A 21,348-nucleotide genomic window follows, 5' to 3' on the forward strand; every position below is an offset into this window, starting at 1 on the left:
ATAGTGTCTATTTCTATAACTTTTTAAGGTTTTGTGAATCTAATAATGGAAGGGAAGTTAATTGTAGTCAATTCATTTTGTAGTTATTAAAATTTCTGATTGTCTAAGTCTGTATAAGCAAAAAGAAACCAGATCCTAATTTTTTTTTAGTTCCACAACATTAATGAATTTTTATGTCACTGACCTGAGTAGTTTTATTTTATAGTAATTCAACTTGCCTTATGACTACAACAATTTTTTTATAAAATTTCAAATTCTAGTAAAATTTTCTCAAATCTTCTAATAAAAAACTGTAAAGGGGTTTTGTGTTTAAATCTATTTAATAATGCAAAAGAAAAAAAAATCATTAAAAATACCAGTAAAGGTTAAAATTTTGCATTTATAATTCTATTATATAATTATGATTTAAAATTTCTATCTGTTTGTTTCATGAAGGAAAACCATTATCATACTGGTAAAAAAATGTATATACTGTATAATTGATAGTGGTGCAAAGATGATGATCTCATCATCTTTACACCACTTAAGGAACTGTTGAAATTGGAGCAAGCAGAGCTAAACAGCAAAATTTTAATGAAATTAGATAGGTCACTGAAGTTACCTATTGAAACAGATAGCAGTTTAAAAATATTAAAATATAAAAACCAGTAGAAAATCTGATTAACATTAAAGATACCTGGTTCAAGAGATAAAAAAGAAATAAATAGAGCTAGACATGAAAAAAAAACAGATTAAGGCAATTATTATAATAAATAAACAATTATTATGGGAAAGGTAAATTGTAATTGAGTAAATGAACAAAGAATCAGAATTTCTAAATCGACAGAAAATTAACATTATTGGCATTAATTATATCATATCTGACTGTAGAATGAATTTTCAAGTCGCTAAACCAACATCCTATTAGGTATTCAACTGGTGTACATGGCCATTGGGGTTGAAATGGCACTGTTTTAACATTAGTAAACTTGAGATTGAATAACACCAAATGCTGAATTATAATGGAGCTTATGACTGGTGGGGAAGTTTAATTAATAAATCTAAATAAATTAATAAATCTAATTAATTAATAAATCTAGGATGTAAAACAATTGAGGCATGAAAGTAAGAAAAGTCTAAGTGCCAAAAAATTTGATTTATAGTTCTGTAATAGAAAGGGTCTATGTCCAAAAAGGAATGTCAGTTTGAAGCAGGTATGTGCCAACTCTATTATACGAGGCAAACTCTTGTTCTAAAAAATTACAGGTAGCAATATTATTGAGAAAGACTAAATGTCAATTCAACACTGTATTTTATTTATTCTTTATTTAAATGATGTTTAGTTACAATGCACAGTTTTGCCATTTTTGTTAACGAATCGAATGAAAAAAGTGAACACGACAGAAAACTGTAATAAATATGATAAAAGTAAACTTTTAAGAATTAATAAGGAAAAGTTAAGTCAAATATAACTGTTCTAATTCTATTATTAATACTTAATGTTTACTCAATTTTAAAATTTAAATGGATTAGGTTTATTTGAATAATTTATGTAGAGTTCTGGATCCATCTTCATAGAACTAGCTAATCAAAAAACCCAAGCCAAGTTTTTCTCCATTCTTCACAAAATATTTTATTATAGCTAGTAGATTTTTCTGTTCAAGAAATAAAGCTGTATCATGACCTTTAAACCAAAATTCTTATTCACAATTTACTTTCTGTGTAATAAATACTACTTAAATTTAATTTAAATTTAAATCTTTGTCTTGTCAAAGATATGCTTTGCTCTCCTATAACAGGAAATGGATTCTCTCAAATAATTAATAAAAATAAAAGATGAAATCATGAATCTATGCTGAAATTAAACTATTACCTTGAGTGAATGTGATGGTAAGGATAGGTGGAAACAAGGTGATAGGAAGCTAATACTGTATATTTGATAGAATGCTTAAAATAAATAAATATTTTTTCAATTTATAAAAAATTTAAATATTTTTAAGCATATTTTTGTATAAAATCATCTGTTAAAAAATTATAACACCTATTAAATGTTTCATTTACTTTTCATAATCAAATATTACATTTTTGTTACTTTTGTGATCTTATAGACTCCTGTTATATTATTTATCACTGTTTTTTCATTATATTAAATTTTCCAGGTATACGTTTTCTTAATATTAAGCATTACATTTTTTGTTATTTTTACACAACTTAGTATGACACAAACTTGTGTTATAGTAAAATGTGAATGGAATTTTCTATGAATTGCCTTTTCTGATATAATTTGATTCTTTTTTTCTAACATGAGACAGTTTTATTTTATGCATCTATTGTAATTTTAGGATTGAAAATAAAAAAAAAGTGTTCAGCTTTTCTCTTGTGAAAAATGTTATTTCTGGTAAAGATCCTTTTTACCTTCCATTTCACAATTAGTTTTGGTCTTAAATTACTTAATTAAGAATGATCATCAAATAATGGAAAGAAATCTACAGATTGGTTTGATTAAATTAAAATTTTTAACATAGTAAAATGAAATAAAAAAAAGAAAGCAAGGAAAATAAACAAGTAAGAAAAACTTTTGTTACACATTACAATAAATCTTACTATTCTTATATCACATTTTAATAGAAATTTTAAACCTTTAAATCATCGATGTACGCAAGGAATTCTATAAGAACAATGATCAAAACAAGAGCTAACTGTAACCACCCAGTAACAGTGAGCCTGGAGTAGTAACGATTACCATCCAATGTAAAAATATGTTCCGAACTCTTAGTAATTCCCCATACCAAATAATTGTTCAATTTATAAAAAATGAATGCAACAATTTTGAAATGAAATAGTCAGCTAATTCTGTAATGTATATTATAAAATGTAGTAACAGATGACAAAATATTTATCTATTACTAATTACACAGTAAATACTGCGATAGATATTATTATAACTTTAATTACTTACTGGAAAATTGGATTATCCTTTTAATTTTTCAACTAGAACGCTCTTTTTGCTATCATCACTACCTTCAGTGTAATTGTCACTATTATCACTGTTACTACATAAAAAGACAATGAAAGATTCTGTTAGAGAATCTATTAACGATTCTTCTAATTCTTTCACAGTAAGGTTTCCAGTGTTTATTGCTCATCGAATTCATTTTATCTTCACACAGTTTCTACACTTTTGACATCTTAAACATTGTATTAAGGCTTGCAACATGTCGTTTTACCTCTGACCATACCATCTTGATTGAATTTAAATCAAGATGGTAGAGTGAAAGCCGCAGTACTTGATGCCCACTTCTTTCCAACAATTTGTCAAATTGGTATCATTTTCTGTTACTTTTGTTCAAATTAATTAAGTTCATATAACTGTGGTTTAAGCATTTGAGATGAAAATAGAATATGATGTTTCTGCAGCCAAAAACAATCATGTCTTGTTCTGGCTTGATGACACTGGAAGTTTTTCGGAGAGGATATTATGATACAGGGCATTGTCAATAACTAATACAAACTCAGGAAGAAGGTTAGGGATTAATTTTTCTTCAGTTCATTTCAAATAATAATTCCAGCTATCATGGTAATTGCCACTTTTTTTGATTTGGCTATCCACGTTAAAATTCTATTTTTTAATAAAGTCCATTTCATCTTTGGTGTGAATTATAATTAAGTGTTCATCTTTATTTATTGATAAATGAAGTCCCGCACCACTGTTGTCAGTCCATGATGACATGAAAAAACATAGGAATCATTAAAGTATATGATCGCCAGGTTACATTTTCTAAAATCCTGATTGCTTACAAATATTAATTTCTGGCTAATATCATGTTCTTAAACTAAAATTTTCCTTTCGTTTTCTGTTCTGCGCCACTTAAAACATAATTGTTTTGAAATTCTTCTTAAAGTAGTTTCAATGCTGTTAAAATTAATTTTCAGTTCTTTAGAATTTATTAATTGTTGGCAGCTCCCCTATCTTTGACTGAAATTCATTCAAAGTTTGTCTAACCATAACTTTATCAAAATCATCCAATCCAGTAACTGGTTTAGAACGTTTCTTTTTCTTTTTCAGGTTGATGAATGAATATTCTTGCCCCTCGAATCAAAGTTCTATTTTTTCCTTTCTTAGGCTTTGAACCTGAGTCCTGGAAATGTCACAGACAGCTGCAGTTCTTTCTTCACACTTCTGTATAGCAATTAAATGCTTGTCAGTTTTTAATTTTCCTACAGCTAAAGATTCTTTCTTCATGAAATTATACACATTGTTTACAATTTCATCCGTCTGTCTTCGAAGTTTTTAACTTTCACAACAGATTTAAATTCAGTCATAACTATTGGTACATTAACTAAATATTTTTAAAAGTTTGAACCATAAATTTCTATAAAAACTTTTTACAAAATACTGTATTGTATTCTAATTGACTAGTAACAAAATACATGACCCACGCCAAATAACTGTAGAGGCAGAACCACAGAACTGAACTTTATAATATATATATATATAAAGAAAAGCAAAAGAGAAACAAAAATAAAGTAAAATAAAATTAATTGTTTTGTATTAGAAACATGATGTTATTTTCTTGATACTGTAAACACACAAAAGTACATTGCTTTTTTAACAGCAGTTGCATCATGTTAATGCTACATGGTGAGCCAATGTTTAATAGTATGGCAATGACATGCAGGCTGATCATCCAAACTCGCCATTATGTGGCGGCTACTCTAACTTTGCTCATTTTCATACTGTGTTTTTCATGGAGTATTAAGACATTTTTAAACTAAAACCTACGCAATAGTTATTTATTGCCACCCATAATTCTAAATTTTCTATTTAAAAATAATTCCCACATGTAGAAATATGAGTGAAAAAAAAATAAAAAAAGAGTTTAAGAGAGAGTTATATATACTCCAGTTTTATAGTAATTAAGTTACAGAGGTTCATAAAATTAGCATATGGAAATATCAAAATATTAAAGCTACAAATTACATGTGACTCATAATTTACGGTCACTTTTAACTCTTTCTAAGTGATGAGGCATGGTAAGAATAAGACATCAATGTAAAACAGATACTTCTTTTTAGATCACTGATACCACAGTAAGGTTAACAATCATCATGGAAATTTGATCTTTGGCTGGAGCAGTTCAACAGATGTTCATCCATATCATTCCATAACCTTGAGACTCTGACAACCTTAGATCACTGCCTGCCAGATTGAATAATTTCAACTGATGTCTCTGAGAAACTCAACATGGGGATATGAATTAAATGTGAATTGTGATATTGGCTATTTTTCTAACAACAATACTAATATAACAATAACATCATTTACTGTGTGGATTAATTTAATTACGGTGAAATATCTGGAAGTTTTTCACAAGTTTAAATGGAAAATTGATAAAATACACAAATCAGTAATACCCAATGAGAAGAAGTACTTTAAAATGGACTAGGATGTACAAAGTAAAAAAAAATTAATAAACAAACAAACAAGCAACAATCAGAAAAAAATTATAACAGAAACTAGTCCTGTATTTTGTATCTCTTGTAAACTAATATTTATTATTACAAGTTTTATCAGGAATAACCAAAATTTACATCAATTAATGGAATCTTTTAATAAGGGTACTTCAATATATAGAAATAAAAGTTAAACATTGCACAAAAGTTTAACTTAAAAAGTATGAAAGATCTAGTCAGCCTCTGCAGTTTAGCTGTTGGTGATATGTGTAGGCATACAATAAGTTTAAGGTTCCTGTTTTTCATCTTAAGATTTTTTCTATACAATCAATTTTATGTTTAATTATAGTCTCAAAGAAGCTTTTCATAATTTTGAGTGTTTCCTTCCTCTTCCCAATAAAATAAAACACTTATTTAGTATGAATTTAAGTGTAATAATGTTCTTGTAATAAGTACATAATACAGCGATTTTACAGAAATATATATTATTTGGTGTTGAATTCAATTATTAACAAAAATCATCTTAATACAACAAAACAGCAAGATTAATGATAACTTACCAATTTATATGAAAAGCTTTTCAAACCCATGAATTCATGGTCAAATAGGTGTGTTCATAAGTGATTTTATTAACTATTATGTTAATAAAAATATATAATAATAATAATAATTATTATATACTTATATAATATAAATAATATTTATATTACACCATGTAATAAATAAAATTTGTTTATATTATACTGTTTAATTATTCTGATTATAAAATAATAAAACAGCCAAATGAAATGTAAATAATACATATTTCTAACAATATGTGACATTATTTATGAACAGGGCTGAAGTCGGAGGCAAGAGCTCTGAAAATGCATTTACTGCTACGTTAAAAGGAGATAAATTGCACCTATGTACATACTTTTTAGCAGAATTCATCATTTTATAATCATATATACAGAATATAAAAATTTAATTAAGTTCAAGAATAATTAATTCAGAATCGATTAATTTACCTCATCATGAAGTTCAAGCATTTCCTTGACACGTGCCATTATTATAGGTAAAAGAACAGCACGACAATCACCATCCAAGAATAACTGGCTGTGAACAATGTCACTTATAGACATCATCTTTTGCTTAGCCAAGCGACCTGGAGGTACTTTATTAATAAGATCCATCAACAGCATGCTACAAAAAAATAAAAAATAAAAAGAACTAATTTTTTACTTGTCCTGACAAAGGTAGGTAAAATATCAATAATAATAACATATATATTTAATGCTGTTGTTAATTTAAAAAAAAAAAAAAAAACCATAAAATGATTTTTATTGATATGCTTATAACCAGGACCAGTGATCAGTGATACTATGCCACAGTAACGAACTTCATCGCTTTGATGCCATTCAACAGCAAGAGAACTCATAACAAATGCTAAATAACTTTTCACATGACTATCAGTATGATTTTTTATTAAAATTTAATTTCTTTATACGTTAATTTACTGTTAGATATGAAGCGTAACATTCAATATCAAACGCAAGAAATTCTTAATGTATAGGGATTATTTCAAAATTGTCTTGCTGATGATGAAAATAAACTGGTTGTTGAATTATTTTTTATTCAAGGAAGGACACAATGCCACAGATTTATTGACTACTTTGTGCTCCTGATAATAATGAAAAAATGATGATTATGTTTTGTGACTACAAGTGCATTTTGCGAACAGAATTTGTGGAATCTGGGACCATAATATCAGAAGTTATGAAATACTAAAGTAACTTTAGACAATCAAAAAAAAAAAAAAAAAAAAATAGTGGCATGAGGTGTGACTAAACTTTTGTCACCAAAACAAGGTCTTGCCTACTACCAAGAATTTTAAAACCAATGAACTTATGAATTTGATTAATACTCAGCTGAGTACCTTAAATGGAGTTCTTTGACAAGGATCACAAAAGCAGCGTGTTGAGGTATGTAGTAACTGATAATGACATTGCATGACATGTTGTCATTGCATGTTCATGACAACAAATATCTGTATGTTTTTATGTAGGTGAATTAGTGTACAATAAATCTTTTCTCTCTACTGTTCCAACAAGCCAATCAGAATTCAATTCAGTAACTATCATAGTACAAAAAACACCATAAATTATTTAACTAAAAGAACGTCATATAATACAAGTAGTGTCATATAATATTGTTCATAAAATAAATGGAAATTCAAAATCTCATAAGTAAAAATTTAACTAATTATAATAAATGAAAGAAAAAGTTTCTCAAGTAGTGAAACCATTAAAGGTACTGCAGCAAAATAACAAAGAAATATGATGTTCTAAACAAAGTGAGTTTTAAGCAGCAGGAAAGTTCAATGAGCATACTAAACTAAAAGTATGATAGTGTTTCTGCCTTTTATCTGTAAGGTTCTAAAACTGATTTCATCCGGCTTGCCATATGCTACAAATTTCTATATCATATTCCTATACATAAGCTTTTATATCTCTGAGGAAATTCAGTCACAATAAAAAATAAAATGGAGTGGATACCATAAAAAAAAATCTACATTAGAAAACATTTTGGATTCTGGATGGGAATTTAGATGCAATAGACGGCAATTGTTAGAACATAAGACTGAGGTTCCCAATTTTAAACTAGTATGAAAGTTTGAGTCACCAAATTGAGTAGAATGGAAAAAGAGCAATGACTTTCTTCAAATAACACATACAAATGTTTGAGTAGGCAGAAGGAGAAGGATAGACTATGTTATTTTTAATGATCATGATTGTCATAATTATTCATGTTAATAAAAAATGGAAAAAAATACTGGAAGACTTAATTAAATGTGATGAATTTTAATGAAATTCTGCTTTGTCTTTTCATTTATTTTTCAATTTTTCTAAACTTGGTAGGAGGAATCAGTAAGATTTTATGTCTTGATGTCAACTGACTTGATTACCGGCAGCAAATGATACAAATGAACCCACTCCCTTGATGCTGCACCGACTGATATTAATTTTCATAGATATGGAAACTAGTGTAATATATATATTATATGAAACAGAAGCAGTTTAGGTAGTCAGAGTTAATAAAATAAGTATAAGCATTCATTAAAATACTTAGGAATCTGTTTTACAAACAATGTAATTGTGTTATTATTATTAAAATTTACAATAAGGCATGAACAAATCTTATATTAAATGTAAAAAATAAACGAGTCAGTAAAAACAAGTTACAATTTACATTTTGTTTTTAATTTCACTAGTTTAAAAATTATTAAAAAATAAAATATATTATTTAATATATAGGTGATCATAAATTATTTAGAATGTTTTAAATATTAATAAAAAAATAACAAAACTGTACTTACATGCATGTTTGAACATGTACTTGCACTACATATTCAACAGGGCATTTAAAACAGTTTTGTTTACAATACTCATTTAAAGCCCATTTTGTGGTACGTAAAATGTCTGGACGATATTCAATTTTATGCCACACATCAAAAAGAATATCATGAGTTATTCCATTAATTACATCTTCACTTCTTCTTTTTAGTGAATTCTTTTCATTGATGTTGACAAACTTCAGTTGCGTAACCCCGTCTTTGACAAACCCCCAAAGAAATTGGGTGTTGTAATGTCAGGAGATTGAGGTGGCCAGAGAATTGGTCAATCACGCTCAATCCAACATTGAGGAAATTGTTTACATAGGTACTAACATGTAAAAGCCAGTGTGCTGGTGCGCCATCTTGTTGGAAGCAAATATTGCGATGCCGATGTTTAATTTGTGGTACTGCATACTCCTGCAACATCTCTAGATATCTAGCATTAGTAACTGTTGACTTGGTGAAGAAGAATGGTTTAATTACTTCATAAGCAGTCAATGCAGACACCAAAACTTAATTTTCAGGCTATCATGTTATTATAGTCAAATAGCAAGAGGATTCTCGCTAACCCAATTATAACAGTTAACGTGATCAGAAACAAGGAAGGTATTTTCATCAGAGAAGATTACTTTACCAAGAATGTCCACAGTAAAATTGTAACACCATGGTTTATCTTTAATTGCATGCATCTACTGAATTTTGTATGCATGAAGTTTTAGGCACTTGTGCAGAAATTTCATGATAGTTGATTGCGGTACCAGTTCTAAACTTGCATGATGAGTTGATTTACCCAGGCTTCTATGAAAACTTTCTCTTACTTGATCACTACATGGGAACTGGAGGTCTGTCAGCACCTTTTTTGTGAACCACACTTCCTGTATCTTTACACTGCTGATATCAGTGTAATAGAGTAGGTATTAGGAGGATCATAATTGTACTCTAAACAAAAATGTCTACTAACAGAAATAACAGATCTGCCTTCTCCTGCAGAGTAGCCAGTATTCAACTGAAAATCCCCCTGTCCTTACATCACAGCAACATTTTCATTCAAGGTCATGCATAACTCTAGTAATTACACTAATGTTTGAAAAAAGTCAACGAGCACTACATTGCTTTGTTCATTTTTTATTAATCCTAAGTGCACTGAATATTTTATGTTCACCTATATATATTCTTATACTGTATCATTTAAATATGTTGCTATAAAATTAAAAAAAATATTAGAACAAGAATAAAAAAAAGGCATAAAAAGTTTTTGGTAAATATAGCATACATGTTCAAACAATAATTCATACAAAACAAAATAAAGTGGTTGCTGTTTTTAGTTTATACAGGTCAGTTTTCAAAGCAGCTGTGTTCAGAAAAACTGATAACAATTAAACAAATAAATGCATTAAAATAATAATAATCAAGAAATTTATTGTCCCACATTCTTTTTATCATTATTGTTAACCAGAGTTAATTACTTACTTTAGTTTAGATTATACAATAAATAGTGATTTATTATTCTTAGTGAAGAATTCAAGATGTTCATTGTTTACTGTTGGACTAATGTAAAAAGACCTGACTATATTAGAGTTAAATGAATTCTACACAGGAACTATTGTGTTTAGGTCAACAACAACAGATATAAGTTAAGAAATAAAATACTATTGTACAGAATACAATTTAGTGTATACTTGTTCATTGTTTTGCAAATAATTAATATAAACATTTTTTATTTAATAGAACTGAAAAAAAATATATATTGAGACTGAACTTAGAGAACATTAGACATTTTCATGTCTATAACAGAGAACTTGTGTAGTAGATAATTCATTCATTCATTTATAAACCCTTTATTTTTAACATTTATTAGAATAGAATAAAAATACAAATCATTTTATTGCTTTTCTACAGTGTCATCTTGGAAGTTCTACACATTTTTCCAACATATGAGGAGCCTGGTTTCCTTCTTAAAAAAACTTTTTAGGATATAACACAAGCCAATTGCACATGAACTCCTCTACTTTGTTGCTGCTCTGGAATCAACAGCATAAAAAAAAAGAAATCACAGGGAAATAAATCTGGACTCCACAGCATGTTCTAAGGTTTCCTAGATAGTTTCATTCAATTTACCTTGAGTGCTAATGGCTGATTGAGGCCTAGCTTTGTCATGAAGAAAACATCTTTTATTACCTTTTTTCCTGATTTTCGGTCAAAAGTCTTGGAACCCACCTCACACAGACTTAACCGAAAGTGCTTTGAGATAATGGAATGGCCTCTTCCATGACTAATATCCACTGAATTCATCAACTGTTTAGTTGTCTTAAATGAGGTTACAGACTGATAGATGTTGTCATGTGTCACATCTGTTCTTGAGACAAAAACCCATCATACTCTGAAATGTGTTGCCTTTATAAACAATAACCTGGATGTAGAGTCAAATTTTTCAATGAAATTGGTATTCAAATTTTGTGAAATCTTTATATATATATTATTATGTAGAAATAAACGTTTCTTAGTGTAATTTGTAATCACCTGAATTTGTCATTAGTCTATGACTTTTTGTTTTTATGCTAGTAGTACATAAAGAAGGATGTTATACAGATTTTTAGTTATTTTTTACATTATATAAAAAATAAATGGATAGTTTTGAAGATATACTTCAATTATACATAAACATGCAAAAACATGTTAAATTCAGACATCAAGTTATACTGTGCATACACTTAGATAAGTTGGCTTCCTTATCTTAGGGGTACCTAAGTGTGAAGAAAATTCTGGTTTAGCAAGCAGGAATTGAAATCTCAGAATTTAACACCTAAGGAATAATTTATTAGCAAAAATAAAATTATATATGCAAACTTTAAAAGAAAAAAGAGCAAGGAAAATACTAGTTCAATGTTACATGTGGGTTCTTTTGTCATTGCCCAAGGATTTGAGAAAGGAAGAAGAGTTCAGAATTAAGGTTATCAGAGATGTAAGTAAGCCAGAAGACAGAAAAGATTAGCAAGACAAATTCCCAGGAAATGAGGAGTGCCAGTTACCAAAAAGAAATTCTTAATATTATACGAAACAGGATGTAAAGCTAGACAGGACAATGATTTAGAAGGGAACTGAGAAAATAAAGAGGTTTTTTAAATTGTGTACAACTTTCAAAGTCTTAACTGAACAAGTAAAATTAGAGAAGTTAGAGAGAGTTCTTAGGAACCAGTTTTACATTATCATAACTATGGTAGATATCTCTATAACTTATTCCACTATCTTATTATTTTTAAGAAAATTTAATGGAAAATTAATTTTCACAGAAAGTAAAATTTAAAGATTTTCCTGTAATAATTTTTTATCTGAAAGCATCCACAAGATCATGACATTAATAAGTAATAAAAAACAATTGTTCCAAAAGGAAGTGCAGAAGGCATGTGCACATACCTTTCTCCAGATACTATCTTATAACAAATTATATAATGTAATGTATTGCAATACAAAACAGGTTTAGTAACCAAAAATCCTATTTTGTTATTCTAAAATAATTTTAATAATCACTAATTCAATGCATAAAAAAAAAACAGTTCTTAGTCAGTGTGATATGTAATGTACAGAACTAAACTTCAAATTATAATAAAAAAAATTAATATTTAACTAACCTCAATTGCACACTATCAAACACAGTCAGTACATCTGGTATGGTTGAAGGCAAATATTTGAGGCAGGCACCTTGAACAACCAGGGTTGAGTCTGTATTGTAACACATCATTGCTGCAATACTTTGCAATAATTGACGAAGAGATAATTCAAACTGCTGCTGACCTTTGCCATCGTACAACCTGCAAATTAAAAATTAATATGTTAATAATAAATCATGTTGTTGATAAAAATAAACACTATCTTCAGAAGAATGATAAATATTAAAATTATCCAAAGCTGCAAAACATTTTTCAACAAAAGCACTACAGAATTTCCTTACCCTCAAAAGCAGAAGTCAATTATTACAATATAATTACAAACTATTCTGCATTCACTACTATGAAAATGTTTTTGAAACTTTTTAATTAAGTTTGGTTGTTCCAAAGTATGAAAAGTTTTATTTTATTTACATATCACATAATAATTTATGAATTGTTTATGTGAATAAGCCTTTCTATTAATGACCATGATATTCAAGAGTTGGCAGCAAATAGTATTGCTGTTTGGTTTTTAAGTCTTTTAATGCTTATATTACTTGAATTTTATGTGAATGCATGTGTAAAACAAAACTTATGAAGGTTTCTTCAGACACTGGTGTTCAACACGCCACGAAAATGCTAGATGACAAGCAGTATGTTAAGAACCATAAGCATGGTGAAGTTTATATGTTTTCAGGCATACGTAAAGTTCTTTATTTGGTGAAGGTTTTCTTTTTAACATAAAAAAAAAGTTAAAATTCTAAATTCTGCAACCAAGTTTCAATCGGTTACATGTATAATATGGACCAATACAACTGATATTGAAATATCAAAATAACTTCTGTGAAACTACAGAAGTGTCTCCATTTTTATATTCTCTTAATGATAAGCATTTTCACCTGAGCATTACCATTATTTATCACAAATACCTGTTATAGAAGGATGCATGAATTGCTACTGAAGTATAACTACATTTTACCAGAAATAATTGATTATTAAATTGCCAAACCTTTTTGGCACAAAAATAAAAATTATGGAAGAATATTAACAAATAAATAAAATAACTTTGAAAACTCACTAACAATATAAAACATTTATAACTGTATTTATAAAATATAACAAAATTTAAAACTAAAAAATTACACAAACTTGCTACTAATAGTCCATGTTGAAAGTAAAAGATTAAAGTATAGGGTATACTACTTAACTCTTCACCCAAACTTCCAAATATTGTAAATATGGAAATTTGCGCGGGTTTATCAGCAATTAATGGCGTTTCATTTCTGTATCAGGAAATTTTTAATAAATATTTTGCTTTTGTGCATATTTAGGTTTCTGTTCTTATAAATTTCAGCTCACAAGATTTTGAATGAACATATACTAACATATGAAAATAAGGATGGAAAACATAGGGTAGGTAATAGATACCTGTTTTGAATATGATTATTGTAAAATGTGTTCCATTTCTGTGCAGACATAGTATGATATAAATCATGTTGGACATAACACAATATACATCTTACATATCTACTCACACACACACATATATATATATATATATATATATATATATATAATAGATTATGAGAAATAAAATAAACATATTTCTCAATTATAATGTATTTTTGCTATATTGCTTTCTACCTTAAAGTTAGGTAAGAGAACTGCCTCTAACAGCAAGTGGGTAGTCCCTGATTCACATGAGTTGTTACTTTTTTTTATGTACAACAGACATTATTCTATTTTAATAAACACATTTGATAACTTTAAAAAAATAAAAAATAAATAATATTTATCATTTAATTTTACATTTTTAGGTTATGTGATAAATGGCTTATCAGGTAATAAGGACTAACTGACCGGGTTGGTGTAGTGGTGAACGCGTCTTCTCAAATCAGCTGCTGTGGAAGTCGAAAGTTCCAGCGTTCAAGTCCTAGTAAAGCCAGTTATTTTTACATGGATTTGAATACTAAATTGTGGATACTGGTGTTCTTTGGTGGTTGGGTTTCAATTAACCACACATTTCAGGAATGGTCGAACTTGAGACTGTACAAGACTACACTTCATTTACACTCATTACATATCATCCTCATTCATCCTCCAAAGTATTATCAGAAAGGTAATTACCGGAGGCTAACAAGAAAAAGGAAGGTAATAAGGACTATCCTTTATACTTTTTCCTCAGTTTTCCCCCCCATACACATACATCCCTTTACAACTGCTTGGTAGCTTTTTTAAACTATATTTTCTTACTAAATATAATATATAATATAAATATAATATTTATATTATATATATATATATATATATATATATATATATATACACACACACACACACACACACATACATACACTGTATTTATTAGCTTAAGTCCTGCGTCATTTTTCATGATTTCCTATATTTAAACTTTTGGAGTCTGAGTCTTATTCGAATCATTACATTTGATTATTATTTTACAAGCTGCCAGTGTTAATTACGATTGTGACTAAGAAAGGTTTTACAAAAAATCCCTTTTGGCAAGCCTCAAGGCAGAGGTAGATTTCACTGGTGCTAAGTAGGGGATAAAAAATATTTCCACCTTTTTTGTTTTTTTTGTTGTATTTACTCAATACAACAATGGTTGCATGTGGAAAAAAGTTTCATTGTTTAACATTTGACAAACCCTATCTTCTTACAATTCCAGCAAAATTTTGGTCATCCCTTCCTGTAAGAGTCGGTCATACAAAAACTGTTTCAGACAAAAGTTTTAGGTAATGTTTAGAGGACTAATGATCACTTCAAACCGATTCAATACTGTGCCTATTAAGAGAAGTATGATATTTTTTGTCTTTGAAACCACATTTTTCCCACCCCCTGGACCAATGGTTGGTGATATCAAAAAACTTAACTTAGATAAGTTTTAGGTCCTTATCAAGGAATAGTAGGAACTTTAAACAAATTCAGTATTTTACTTAATAAGAGAGTTGCAGTGATATTTTGTTTTTTCAAAAAGCCCCCCATTTTCGCACCATGGTCTAAACTTGCCCATTAATGAACTCAATCAAGATTTTGGGTAGTTATATTTTATGTATCAATTTGAAGGTGATTGGTGCAAAATTACGGCAGTTATCGTGCCACACAAGAAAGTGAAATATATATAATAAATGTATGTATAAACTTTTGAACTGACGATGGTTTTGGGGGTCTGGAGGATGTGAAACGCAAAGATATGTCAACATTTTCCAAGTCCAAGTCAAAACATGGTACCCACTACAGTAGGTATCTTTCTTATGAAATCTACCTAAAACAAGTAAACAAGATAAATTTATTATAATACCTGCCTCTGCCACTAGAAGAAGGGTACAGGGGTAAATACTATTAATTCTCTATTATTGGTTCTTTATTTTGTTTCAAAATATGTAGAATTAAACAAGATTCAGAAATATGGTACATATCAGTATTTATTCAATTCATTTTAAGTGAACTTCCTCCCTGCTTCTCATTTACCTTTCAGTACTTGTTGATTTTAGACTTATAAATGTGTCCCATCTCAGTCACATTCTATTTATTTTTTTAAAAATACCTTTTGATACAGATTCGTTTTTGAAGAAAAAAACTTTGTTCATCTACATTGCCAAAAAATTCAAATTGAATCAGAAGCTGAAATTATGGTAGTCGAGCAGCAGGTAAAAAATATGACATCAATGAGTTGTATATTTGAGACTGGCAAAAGAAAACAGGTTTATTGCTGGTGCTTCTTCAAAAAGGTAATCATTTCATGGACCAAAATCCAAAAAATTCCCCGGATTTTAGAAAGAACTAAATTGTTTATTAAAGAATAAAGGGAAAAGTGTTTGCAGCTTTTACAGACGTGCATTAACAGAGGTTAGTTTCAAAAGTTTATGTATAGATCTGGTTTGACTATAATAAGATGGACCATTATTAGTCAAAGATTGCCAGGTGCATGCAAAGAAAAACTTACAGATTTACAATGATATGTTACTGATTTGCGCAAAAAAATTCAATTTAAAACTATCACAAATAGGAAAAACTGATGAAACATCTATACACTTTGAAATGTCACAGGATTCAACTATAACTTTGGTAAAAGAAGTGTTTCTATCCGAACTGGTGATTGTGAAAACCAAAGGTGTAGTTATGCTTTCTATTTTAGCAAATGGAACAAAACTTCAATCTTTTGCTACTTCCAAGTAAAAGACTTTGTCCAAAGAAAATTTCCCAAAGGGGATAATTCTTCGATGTAATGAAAATGGATACTAATCTAATAGATGAATGGTTGAAATTGCGATGATTGGATGAACGATTGAACCATTGGATGAATGGTTGTGGTTCTGAAGATGCAAAGGCTTGTGTAAAATCTATGATCCTTCATAACTTTCAGGGAAATTCAACTGAAAATTCAATATTGAAAAATAATTCTGAATTAGCAATTATTCCAGGAGGATTAATTTCTCTTCTTTAACTTTTAGATGTATGTATTAATCCTTTTAAAGACAAAACAATTCTATTCTTTTTGGATGGCAAACAATGATCATTTATACTCAATGGATTAATGAGAAGATCATCTCTCTCTCCTTGGTATGTGAATGAATGAATTAACTGCATGGGAAAATATATCTTTAGATCTAGTCATTAAAGATTTAAAAATGTTCAATTTTAAATAATAAAGAGGTACAGAAAATGATATCCTCTAGGAAAAGAACAAAGACTCTGATTCTGGATATGAAAGTGAAGATGAAGGTACTGGAAAGCTTAGCAATTGTAAATAGTTATTAATCAATTGTAATAAGGTTAATATAAATAAATTAATGAAAGTTAATTTTTTTAAAATTTTTTATTAATACCAAATATTCCATTTATTGAAATATTTAGGTATAAAAGAGTATACATTCTAAAGTTACTTTTCTTTCTCATTAATCTTAAAAGTAGCCTGTGAGTCTTATGAGGATTAATACGGTGTATATAATTTTTCATTTCTTTTTGTTTCTTTAATGAACAACAACTTTTGTATTCCTGTTTGGTGTTTAGATAAAATAACCAGTCTGACTGATCCTGAACATGATTTGTTGAAAAGATAAAAAACTAAAAACTTTGTAAATAAAAAATCTTATTTTACTGAACTAAATTCATTAGTTGAATTTTTATACTGAATTTTACTCATTTTATACTATTACTACTCATTTTTATACTGAAAAATAACGAAATACTTCAATCATTAAATAATATTCTAACTGGCAAAATGTTTGATAATTAATTGAGTATAGCACTTCTTGTATAATATGAAACTGAATATAATACAACTTGAAAGACTTACCCAAAATGGCAAGTAATTCATTTTGAATGAGTCACAATAATAGTATTCCCAAACTCATTGCAATATGTGTTTGCCTACAGGTGTTGTACTACTTAATATAGAATCTATCAGTAAATTTCTTTTACCTAGTTTTTACTTTCAGATTATTTAAGATTTCAATTTTATTACTATTTGTACATTGCAATACATTAATTATAAAAATTAAGTTATCTGTAAATCTTTTCCCATCTTTCTTCATCAGATGTACAGCTTTACAGAAATTTTTTTCTAAGAAATCAAATGGCCATAGAAAAACGTGGAGAGTTTTAAGTAGCCTCAGGGAAGAAAGAAGGATAATCATTGCACAAGAATTTGTATCAGCAGGTTATATTCATAAGTTTTTATTTTCACTTTTTTGAAAAGGAAAAGGCAACTACTATTCAGTAATGAAAGTCAGTATTTTAAAGTAATGGCTCCAACAGCTGATGAAAAATTTACAGGGAGACTGTTATAATAATGAACAATGCTACATACTGCCAAGTAGAAAAGTAAGCCACCAGGATAGTGTACTTTAAAGTAAAAAATGGCTTGAAAAAAAGGTCGTTCTTCAAAGATATTAAAAAGTCAAGTTTATTTAATTTAAAAAATACATGAAAAAATCTACAACATAGGGAAGGGCAAAATAAATTAATCTGTTAAAACTTTGATCTGACTAATTTTTGGTTTATTCTATTTGATTTATGACAAGGGAAGATTAAAACAATTGTATGTGCACTTGATTACATTAATATGACTGGCATTTTCTTAACTTAATATCAAAATGTTAATTTACCCTATTTAATATCAGAAAGAAGACAAACAATTTTCTGTTTACAAATGGGGTGTTTTGTTTCTAATTTAGAACACGACAGAGAGATTTTGAGATGAATTAAAAGATTGCAGGAAACAAATTGTACACAGTATGTAAGATGGTATGTAGATCAACATGAACGTGTTTCCAACACCTAATTTTTTTGTTACTATTTAAACAAAATTTAAAGCCAAAAAAAACATTATTTTTTTAGTTTTTTCTTTCAAATTGTAAACTAATGGAGCAACATACAATCAATAATTAAAGTAACTATGAGGCTAAATCAAATACAAACAGGATTTTATTTCTAAAAAAAAAATTATTTATTGAAAAATAAGAGGCAAATATAATTTATTTCTCTACATAGTTTCCTGCTTTAGAAATACATTTTTTTCAGCAAGAAGGAAGGTTTTTTATCACGGCATCATAGAATGAAGTTGGTTGCATCAGGAGCCAATTGCAAATAAATCTCTCCATGCCCTCATTATCTTCAAATGTTTGCCCCTCCTAGAGCTTCTTTAAGCGGCCCAAACAAATAAAAATTGCAGGAAGGTAGGTACAGGCTGTAAGGAGGATGATCAAGTTGAGTCCAGTACACTTCTTCTAGTTTTAAGACCATTAGAGCTGCAGTATGGGGCCTGGCGTTGTCGTTGAGGAGGATGGCATCTTGAATTGGTTGGTCTCGTCTTTTGCGGCAACATGCAGCCCTCATCTTGTTCAATAGCTCGCAGTAGCAAGCAGTTCTGATTGTGTATCACTCATGTAAAAAATTAATGAGCAAAATGCCTTGCCAGTGAAAAAAATGGTTAAAGATCCTTGCCATCTGACAGTCAAGTCTTGGCTTTCACTGGGGCTGCCTCCTCTTTCCTCCGCCACTCCATACTGGCTTGTTTCGACTGGGGAGTGTAGTTGGTGGACCCACGTTTTATTGCAGGTGACGATCCAATTTAAAAATGGATCACCTTCTTTCGCAAACATTGCTGTAAGCCTCTGACAGACCTCCAAACGTCTCTGATTTGACAGATCTCTCACGTCTTCTAATCTGTGATCAAAAAGTGAGGGACCCTTCTGGCACACATCTTACAGAACTGTCAGTTGTTTGTGATGATTGTTTGACAGCTCCCATAACCTATTCTGCAATTTCGGATACTTTCACCCATTTGATAATCTTCAAGAATGCCTCAAATTGCATGAATGTTTTCGTCTGTAATGCTGGTCTGAGGATGGTGATCATGCTTCTGATTTTCCACTCATTCTTGTTCTTCCTTGAATTCTTTATGCAGGCAAACACATGAGTCCTTGACAGTGTATGGTCCCGGAATTGTGGAGTCAATCTCCAGAAAATTTCCGTTGCTTGAACTCCTTCACGAGCAAGAAATTCTATAATTATGCATTGTGCAGTGGAGAGGTGCACCTGTTGCTCCGACACCATGAGCATTACTGATGAATTGGTTTGGTTGGGAGGGGTGGAATGGCTGGCTCTCCCCATTCCTAATGACCCCTACCCAAGCATACTAAACACATGGGCCCAATCCTACTAATCGTAGACGCTCAGGAACAAAAATCCCATTTATAATTGATTTACCTCGTATTTGACTTTTTTTTTGGTAGTGTACAGCAGTTGTACAAAATGTATTGTGTATACTCATACATATTTATAAAGTATACATATGTATACATAATTTTATTTATATATTTATATAATTACATTGTATGTACACATATGAAATTTGAAAGGTATGAAACAACAAACATTGAGTAATAAACAGTAATGTTATGCTCAATTTTATTAATGAAGCGCTGTACAATTATAATTTTAAAAAAATACAATTTTTTCACATTTTTAAAAAATTTCTTTTATATTTTTATTTTTTATTTTTACAATATTTCATATTTTTATGTACAAAGCACAATCAAAAAACTATAATTCAGTATAATGTGAGAACTTGTTACTAACATACAAAATGAATTTTACACTATAGACAAATTTTATTCATTGAATATGCACACAATTAGGATACACAACAAAAAAGGGTGAATAGGTACTTTAATTATTGTTTTCCATCAAATCAGACTACTTATTCAGATTGCGTGGGTCAAGTTACCCCGAAATGAAAAATAAAAATGATTAAAATCACTTAATATTTGCTGAGATATTGCACTGTAAAGATTGATAAAATGCACAGTGCGCTTCTATTACTGTATGTATAACTTCACTGCTGCTGCTGTACCCCCCACTGCTTTACAACTTTCAGCCGCTAGAACAAATATGCTCATGTTTAGATGAATTTTTCACCTATTTCAATGACAAAGTGTAAACTGACAATTTGTAGTAAATTTTACCTAGTTTCCAAAACGTTTTTTAAAAATGTCAATTGGACTACTGGAAAAAGTGCACACTATGTAAGGCAGGTACATACAGAATTGTATGTAAGTGTAAGTGTATACAAAATTCAATATGCAATTGTGCACAAACTATTAATCGGGCACCATCCAGATTTTGCACATCTAATACTTATATCATTGAACATAATCTTGCAAAGAGCAATTGCTACAGCTTCAAAATTGACTGAGCTAAGTATTTTTGAAAAATGCCTTTTATAAGGATTTTTTATGATTTTTTTTTAATTTCTCGGTAAAAAATGGATAAATCAAGTTGTTTACGGGCTTGTTTTAAAGGTATTTTAATTGTTTTTAACTTCTATCATTGAAATACCATGACTGATCCATTACTTTTCAATTTAGA

The 21,348-nt window shown here is 29.2% G+C and overlaps 1 protein-coding gene across 1 annotated transcript in view; it reads right to left on the reverse strand.

Annotated features, from left to right (window-relative positions):
- mbc (dedicator of cytokinesis protein myoblast city) overlaps positions 1-21,348 on the reverse strand; it is a 220,438-nt gene that overhangs the window by 112,989 nt on the left and 86,101 nt on the right. Inside the window, exons 16-17 of the mRNA XM_075376562.1 lie at positions 12,439-12,618; positions 6,444-6,618 (exon numbers count right to left, since the gene is read on the reverse strand). Of these exons, the coding sequence (XP_075232677.1) occupies positions 6,444-6,618; positions 12,439-12,618 (355 nt within the window). The remainder of the gene's footprint in view (positions 1-6,443; positions 6,619-12,438; positions 12,619-21,348) is intronic.

Source organism: Lycorma delicatula, chromosome 1, assembly GCF_047948215.1.
Source record: "Lycorma delicatula isolate Av1 chromosome 1, ASM4794821v1, whole genome shotgun sequence".
NCBI lineage: Eukaryota > Metazoa > Arthropoda > Insecta > Hemiptera > Fulgoridae > Lycorma > Lycorma delicatula.